General features: G+C 44.7%; 3 protein-coding genes across 3 annotated transcripts; 2 read left to right on the top strand and 1 right to left on the bottom strand.

The window, feature by feature from the left end:
- Window positions 1-1,068: 1,068 nt before the first annotated feature.
- C7M61_003424 (uncharacterized protein) lies at window positions 1,069-1,932 on the bottom strand (the record flags this gene model as incomplete). The annotated part of the gene is made up of 1 exon (XM_024858764.1): window positions 1,069-1,932. One exon carries the CDS (start codon window positions 1,930-1,932, stop codon window positions 1,069-1,071), a length of 864 nt encoding a protein of 287 aa, XP_024713251.1.
- A 506-nt stretch (window positions 1,933-2,438) lies between these two features.
- Window positions 2,439-3,296, top strand: C7M61_003423 (uncharacterized protein; the record flags this gene model as incomplete). The annotated part of the gene is made up of 1 exon (XM_024858763.1): window positions 2,439-3,296. One exon carries the CDS (start codon window positions 2,439-2,441, stop codon window positions 3,294-3,296), a length of 858 nt encoding a protein of 285 aa, XP_024713250.1.
- A 3,810-nt stretch (window positions 3,297-7,106) lies between these two features.
- C7M61_003422 (uncharacterized protein) lies at window positions 7,107-7,676 on the top strand (the record flags this gene model as incomplete). The annotated part of the gene is made up of 1 exon (XM_024858762.1): window positions 7,107-7,676. One exon carries the CDS (start codon window positions 7,107-7,109, stop codon window positions 7,674-7,676), a length of 570 nt encoding a protein of 189 aa, XP_024713249.1.
- Between the last annotated feature and the right edge of the window lie 874 nt (window positions 7,677-8,550).

The raw sequence follows: 8,550 nt of genomic DNA, 5'->3' as shown, positions 1-8,550 counted from the left end.
CCCAGACATCCCTAAGAAAAAACCCAGACATCCCTAAGAAAAAACCCAGACATCCCTAAGATAAACCCAGACATCCCTAAGATAAACCCAGACATCCCTAAGACATCCCTAAGAAAAAACCCAGACATCCCTAAGAAAAAAACCCAGACATCCCTAATGCTTTTCCAAAATCGCAAATAGTCGGCGCAAAGTGTGGCCGCATTGCCTTCAGATATGCGGCTTCGATAAGCTCTGTTTGAGCTTTGCCCCCTAATTCTGTATAGAGCTGGCGCCCCAAGTTGGTATATAAATAGACAGCTTTCCCAGATTTCATTGATCATCTATACTATTATACAAACATGGCTATTTTGATTGGATACCTTAACAAGGACAAGTACTCTGGATTCAGATTCGGATCCGGGGAAATCGAGTACGTCCTTGGTGTTTCTGTTACGGATGATAACGACTTAGAAAAGGGCAAAGTTGAGGAGCCATCCGACAAGACGCTCTCTGATGAAACTGTTTCTGCTGAATCAGTTTAGATTCGGACACTCGCAATTTTGTATACTATGAGTATACCAAGAGGGTGATGTGAAAGATCTCACCCCAAGATTTTGATTTATGGCAATGGAGATATCTTGTTTGTTGTTGATGAAGTGAGTTGAAAGAGTACTTGTTGTGGACTCGATCATAATTCATCAGATACATGCATTGATGTCTCCGTCGGCCGAGTGATTGATTTACGAATAGAAGAAAAGAAAAACAACTTGTAGTACGAGAGGGAAAAGGTAAAACAGTTTTATCTAAGTTTACTTCCCATAGAAGCTTTTTTCTTCTAGTCATATATTATCGTCCTGACAGTATTGTCGTATGTTTTCTCTCTCTAGTCTTCCCACCACAAAGCGCAGCCAGGGTTCAGCGCAGCCCATTTCACAGCTTCCAGTTCTTGCGGCCTATGCATTGTAGTCACTGACGCACCACTGAGACCTTTATAAACTTTGATAAAAGGAGCTCAAGGATAAATCAAATGATATCGTGCAAACCACTCAACTGTTCAACAGGATGGCTTGCCTGGTCAGCTTTCAGGGATCACAAAGGCTGGTGATGCAAAAAGTGAGAGAACCTCTCTTCGTCTCCGTAGTATCTCCGGCTTTCGTTAGTTATCTCGTTTTTCAAGTTGCGGCACTTCCAATTGGCCATTCTAGTGTCTGTGTCGATTTCTGAGGCCATCCGATAAAAAGGGTCTGCCAACGCAAGACAAAGCAATAACGTGTAGTAAGCATCATTACCGGCATTGTGCAAGAAAGCGAATGGCTGGCGAACCAATCTCAAGGAATCCTTCAAGCTGGGCTGTTGCTGTCCATGGGTGAGGTTGAGTACTGCAGCGGTATCGATTAACGGGCAATTTCCGTAAGAGACACCCATTTGCAGCAAGTAATTTAAGTCGTGTTTCATCGCATGGCCTATCAAGCAGACACCATTTCCAATTGGTTGATTTTCAAAGGAGTATTTACTGAAGACCTCCGAGATGGAATTTGCTGCTTCTTCCAATGTCATGATTAAGGTTCTTCCTCCATTGAAGTTGTCGGCATGATCAGGAACATAGGTTCCATTCCTTAAATGCTGATTTTCCAGTATGATTATGTGAGTCAGCATAATGAAGGGTATGATGCTACCCTTTTGGGACCATGGGTCATAGACGGAGATACCGATCTCTGTGATCTTGGAATTGTCATGCTCAAAAGCTTCAAAGTCAATCGATATAAGAGTCATCTCCCTATTCTTTACGTCTCTCATGACGTGCTTCAAATCCCATTCATCATCGTCATCGAGATAGCTACACTCGTTCAACCATCTGGCGTAATACCCAATGCTGCAGTGCTCGCGCTGCTTTTGCACTTGAACGAAATCTTCGTATCCGTAAGCTCTTAATGTGTTTTGTTGAATGCCCATGTTAATATGGCTAGGGGCTTTGACGATAAGTTTTTCACCAAGTGTGAGCCAAGGTAGAGATGATGAAATGTCCTGTAGACAAGGATGTGCCCGATGACCTATCATATGCTATTTCATCCCCCTGAGTTGGTATGCATCCTTTCAATATAGGAGACCCATTCCTCCTGGGAGAACAACAAGACAAAACCACGTTTTAAAACGATCCTACCGACCCCCGTTAACACTTCTAAACTATATCCTTTCTTCTAGTTGCGTATTATGTGAAGGAAGTCCCGTATCGAAGCACGAAGAACAAACTGCATATCGGACTTATGTCTTCGGGGCTCCACTGGTGTATTGATACACAAATCCACCGACGACGTCTCTTTGGATGGTCTTTTGTGTGGCGGCGGTTTCCTCATCGAAGCATATATAAGAGCCGATTCTCCTTTCCACGATCACCGACCTTGTTTTCACGTTTTTCACTCTTGTGACCCACTACATACTCGCCTATACTACGTTCCATAATGGTCGAACCTAGTACCCGTCCAGTTACCCAAGGGATCTTTTCCTCGGTCGGGCCTTCCACTGAATACAAATATGTCGCTGTGCGGGTCTCTGGCCTCCCTGAAGTTTGTTTGGCACGAGAGGTCATGGAAAGCCTCCAGCGGGTAATAAGCCCTGGAGCGAAACTTCCTATCACCAAGAGATTAAAGACCGTAGCAGACTTTGCAGAGTGGTATTTCCAGTTCACCCAATGGGTCTACTCCTTGGATGCATGTGTTGACCACTTCTTAGGTGGTTTGATAAACCGTGGCAAGGCAGATGAGACGGTCAAAGGCTACTACGTCAACTGCACCGATGAAGAGCTTAAGCAATTGACAGCGAGGATCCATTGTGTTCTCCATCACGTCATTACTGAGTCAGTCGGAGGAGCCGCTCTTGTTGATACCGACAGAAATAGTGACATTCCACACATTATGCAACTGATCATTCGTTATGGTTATTCTTCTCCCTATGCTAAAAATGTTGCTGAATTGAGATCTTATGCTAAGTCATCGAAAGGTTCGCACAACTACCGTCGTCACAAGTCAATTTACGGTTCTACTGATTGGAAGTTGAAAACGATCGCGAAATGCATCAACCCTGCCAAATACACTGACCTTCAGTTGGTGGAATTGTTGAAGCACATTGACGAGTCCAACATTGACGCCCAACATGAGGCCGCCTTGGCTTCTGGTATCGCCAATAATTACTTCTCCATGTCCTGTATTCACGCTTGTATGTGGCAGATGATAAAGTACAAGCTCGACATCAAGAAACATGACAAGAATCAGTCCAGAAAAGGTCGCAAATCAGACCAAAAGAAATCATGTACTACTTAAAAGCCCCAACTTCTCTCATGCAAGTGGGAATGAAGCAATATGCTATTTGGGGAGCTTTTTGATCCGAATTAATTCACAGCATTGGTCCCACATACCGTTCACTACAACTTCCATCTACACAGCCATGTCGCTCTTTCAAGAAGCAACATGCATCTCCAATTAAGTTGGTAAAACCGAAAAATTACCTATAAACCCCTCTCTCTTTGGCCGTGCCACCACTCAACTGCAAACTTTCAAGCTACTCACTAGGCACGTAGTCTCCGGTCCTGTAGACCTCCGATGCAGCTTGCATCAGATCGTCCTACAAGACAAGTAGTCAAATGATACCCCCCTCTCCCCACCCTCTCCTGGCTGCGAAGCCATTCTGGAGCACCAGTAATGTTAGAAAACATCTCCCAACATCACTCAATAATTGGACATTCTGTCACCATTACCTAAGTGGGGTTATCTCATAGCCCTCACTATCCAATGTCCCACATGGGCGTGTCTCTACACCCCATGCTAGCCATACCTTGGCCCTGCCAACGACTCTCACATGGACGTACATTTGGCATTCCATGCTTGTGTTATGTCTCACGGTGGTCTAACACGTCACCGTATCCGAGAAGGCTTGGAACGACTAAGCGCTCGCACCCAACACCATAACCATCAAGCACAGACTTGGCTGGACTCACTGAAACATTACCCAGAGAGAAGAAAAAAAACGCATTTCCTTCGCCCATCGCTGGTAATGAAGGCCAGTATTGAGCCCAGCACGTTCCTTGCTTCCCAATTTCATGGGCAAGCAACAAGTGGCCGTCCGACCTGTCAGTAACAGTTTACAGTACCCTGGAGGGCGCCGTGCACTGGACCGAGCAGATCTTCGGACCTCGGCGGGGGTGCTATCAGCTGAGGCGGGCATCTCTCGTGGATCCCCCTCTGGCTGTGACGATATAGCAGCCCCCTCTGGCTCCGTTGAGCCCGTTGAATGCGGTGGTAACTTTTCCTTTGGCCGCTCAACAGTGCACTCTGCACTCATCATCAGCTCCTGACTCATCATAGCTGATTGCGGTTGATACATTTCCTTAAGCCGCCCTCCAGTGCGCTCTGCACTCGTTACCAGCTCCTGACTCATCATAGCTGATTGCGGTTGATACATTTCCTTAAGCCGCCCACCAGTGCACTCTGCACTGACCACATCCTCTGTGGATTCCATGTCATGGAGGTTCATGTCTCCAGACACCTGATCATCTACCTCAGATAGGACCGACTCAACATCAGACTCCGCTTCGGACACAGATGCTCGATCCATCGGCTCTGAGGCAGCCGAACCCTGAATATTGTGATCGTCCAACGTAACTGCAGCAGGTTTACCAACAAGCTCAGACTTGGTACTCGACCATTTCAAAGGTTCGTACTCAGGATTTCATGCCCGCAACAAGTCATGTAAGACAGGTGCAGCATCCTTATCAGTGTAATCCTTGGAACTATCCAATCCCACTGATAACCACGTCTTATACCCATCCAGAAGCCGTTCTTGCTCTTTGAGTGTATCATAATGATTTTCAATGAGAACATCACGCTCGGCTGGGTCATAAGCATCAGCCAACAACTGATTTGCATCATGTCACTGGCAGCTTGGTTAGGCGTCAAGTACTCACCGATACTGCCAAAGACAAGGTTTTTAGCATGCTTATCAAGTATCTTCCTCTCGATGCACTCCTGAAGAATGGAGATTTTACCATGCAACTTACCTTAGTAACCGAATACAAGTAAACGATTAATGAAGTAGGTCACAGATCTCACATTCCCAGGCACATGGCAGCAACGAAAGTCCGCTACTCAAAAGCAATGTCCGAGTCTTTAAGGTGACAGCACAGATCGTCCTTTCAGCCCATCCAATCTGAAAAAAAGATTTCATCTCGTTTGGGTTCGTACCATGCCTATCAAGTATCTTCCTCTCGATGCACTCCTGAAGAATGGGGATTTTGCCATGCAACTTACCTTAGTAACCGAATACAAGTAAACGATTAATGAAGTAGGTCACCGATCTCACATTCCCAGGCACATGACAGCAACGAAAGTCCGCTACTCAAAAGCAATGTCCGAGTCTTTAAGGTGACAGCACAGATCGTCCTTTCAGCCCATCCAATCTGAAAAAAAGATTTCATCTCGTTTGGGTTCGTACCATGCCTATCAAGTATCTTCCTCTCGATGCACTCCTGAAGAATGGGGATTTTGCCATGCAACTTACCTTAGTAACCGAATACAAGTAAACGATTAATGAAGTAGGTCACCGATCTCACATTCCCAGGCACATGACAGCAACGAAAGTCCGCTACTCAAAAGCAATGTCCGAGTCTTTAAGGTGACAGCACAGATCGTCCTTTCAGCCCATCCAATCAAAAACCTTTTTCATCTCGTTGAAACTCAAACGAGTCACACTCGATGTAGCCATACGATTAGTAGCCTCTGGTCCCTTCTTTCTGTGACTCAGGAGTTCATCTTAAACAATCGCCCCTTTGCCCACAATAACAGTTTGTGACTGCTACTGCAAAATAGAAACAAGTCCATCTTCACCTCAATCAAATCTGGTCCAATAGACGCGTCAACAGAAGGTACTCCCTTACGAAATGTTGAGCTTCCACATCTAGTGCACCAGACTTAATTAAATTTATGCAGTTTCCACCATATTGGTTTTCTATCTCATAACCTTGGTTACTTCTGGAAGTACTTACTGTTTGTGAAGTAGTAGATACCGTTGCAGTGAGGATTTTTTTATATTTGGATTTGTTGCAGGACCAAGGTCGGGTAACTTCTCACTAAGCGGCACAAGGTGTTCAGGTCTGGGTCAAGTCAATGAGACTATATTCAGGACAGACCGAGAATGTGAACAATAAGACGCTCGGGAATGAGCTGCTCGTCAAGCTGCTCGTCAAAAGTTATGGGGAAACTAGATTTACAATGTCTAGCACTGCACAGATTGACTATGTTGACTTAGCTAGTGGTGTACTGGGTGTCGCTGCTCAACACAAGGTCTATGGTGAATGATTTTCACGTGAGCACATATCACGTGTATGTTCAGAGTAGGAAGAACAATTAAATCAGTGGAAAAGTCTTTAATAGAGTAGCCAGACTAGGAGGAGTATAGTGAATTCGGACCATGCCTTCACGAAGGGGGATTACAATAGGATATCTATATCGAATAGTCACGGAAACGTAACACGTGACCTTGTATGTGGATTTTCTCTAAGGAAAGAGACACAACGATGAACGAAGTCGACCTGTTTAGAGGCTGATGAATAACCCTTTCCAGCTCGAAGCCAACATATCCATGGAGGCAGTGCAAAATCCGTCTCGGAGACACTTGCTCAGAATCTTCAGTGATAATATGCAATACGCATGCCCCACTACAACACCTAGGCTTAATCAGATACATCCCCCGATGCTCTAATTTCATAGATCTTTCTATTACCCAAACAACGTTCATTTGTGATTGGCTTGTGGTGGTTCAAACACTCCATTTACTCAGCCATGCAATGCCAATACACCCCCGACGGGTCATCAAACCTGTCTGTTCTTATCAATCTTCCCACTATCGCTATAATGGGCATATTCGATTGGTTTGTGCTCAATCAGATTGAAAAGGTGATGCGCCGTAGTCCCAAAACTACTCTTCCAACTACGTTTGATGGTCCTAGAAGCCTTGATGAATGGTATTATGACTTTACGAAATGGATCTGGGCCCTCGATCCCTGCTTCGTTCATTATATAAACGGGTTAATCGACTACAATGGTGTTCTGGAAGAATTAAGGATTCGCTACAGGAAGATGGACAGAACTTCTTACATCACCTTGTTCAAACAGATCATCGCTTGCCTTGATCACGTCATCTTGGGTACGGTGTCCAGGAAATACAAAAGAAAAATGAAGCCTGGAGAGCCACTTGAATCGCTAAGGTTGATTCTTCAATATGGAAAGGAGGACGACGCTGCAAGAGAAGTTTCTCGGTTGAGATTATTCGCAAGATGTATTAGAACTCCAGATTACAGACGCTATTTTGCGATTCATGGTCAAGTCTATCCGACAACAATTATCGTTTATGTGCTAATCAATCCAAAAAATTATTCTGATGAAGAACTCAAAAAGATTTACATCACGGCTCGCGAAGAATCCATTGAGGAGGAGTTCAAAAAAGCTGATGAGTCCCGTCGCTTCTCTGACCTCGACAATGTTGAAGATAACTTTGTAAGGATAGTGCACGAGTCTTTAGAAATTCGAGATGTGAAGAAAGGAAAGGGTGGTGATGGAAGACGTCGTCAGAAAAAAAAGAAAAAGTCTGCCGTCAAACGTACTACCAAAGGGGGAAGTTCTCATACTACTAAAAGACTTGATCAATAACGACCCGCTATAGACTCTTCATTGCATTCTTGCATTTGAGTCAAGTGGTAAGGGAGGCCAAAGCTTGCCCCCAACTTTTGAGTTACTCCACATTTAAATTGCTAAATCTCGAAGTGGTATCCTAAAAAGTTCGAACTCCCCGGAAGTGGGATCTTTTAAAAAGGACTCCCCTACTAGAGAAATATTAGCCTGCTGGTCAAAGAGCTGGTTGCAAACGTTAACGAGTTGGCCTTGTTCCACTCCGTACTGTGGCTCCTTATCTTGCGTCGCGGCTTTGGCGTTGCAATCGTGAACTTACCACCCCTCCTCGATTCAATTTTTGTTCGCTTTAATTAAAGTGACTGGATTTTTTCTTCTTTCAAAAAAACTGTGCATCACTCAACAAAAAAAGCCAATTGGAGCTTATCTGTGACAGGTCTGTTTCAGTCATGGCGCCGCACCAATAAAGGATGCAGGTGACAGCCTGGGACCTAGGGGGTTTAGAATCTTTGCCACGCGGAAAAACATACAAGTTATTCTTCCTTGATTCCCCAAATGGCATTTTCAAAAAACCTTTTTGGAATTTTTCAAATCGACTGCGTCAAGGGCGGTCCAGCCGATATGGCTGAATTAATGAATTCTCAGGGCAGGTATGATGATGCAAATCGTATCAATCGAAGAATACCGGACATTCGCCAGATTGAAGCCTCTCCAGAAGGGCATGATAATTCGGAAGTTGTCGATCAAAGAGACCCAGGAATGACTCGCCACTCCTTTGAGTGGGGTCCATTTGCGGGTAGCGTTTCGTATAGCTCCGATAACAAGGACAAGCAGGATTAGCTCCTCAGTGAATGCTTACAAGTATAGCCTGGTATAGATATTCGTATGATATAGA

The sequence above is a fragment of the Candidozyma pseudohaemuli genome (assembly GCF_003013735.1).
Source record: "Candidozyma pseudohaemuli strain B12108 chromosome Unknown scaffold00008, whole genome shotgun sequence".
NCBI classification, from domain to species: Eukaryota; Fungi; Ascomycota; class Pichiomycetes; order Serinales; family Metschnikowiaceae; genus Candidozyma; species Candidozyma pseudohaemuli.
The sequence above is the reverse complement of the archived record's forward strand: the minus strand, read 5'-3'. Positions and strand labels throughout refer to the sequence as shown.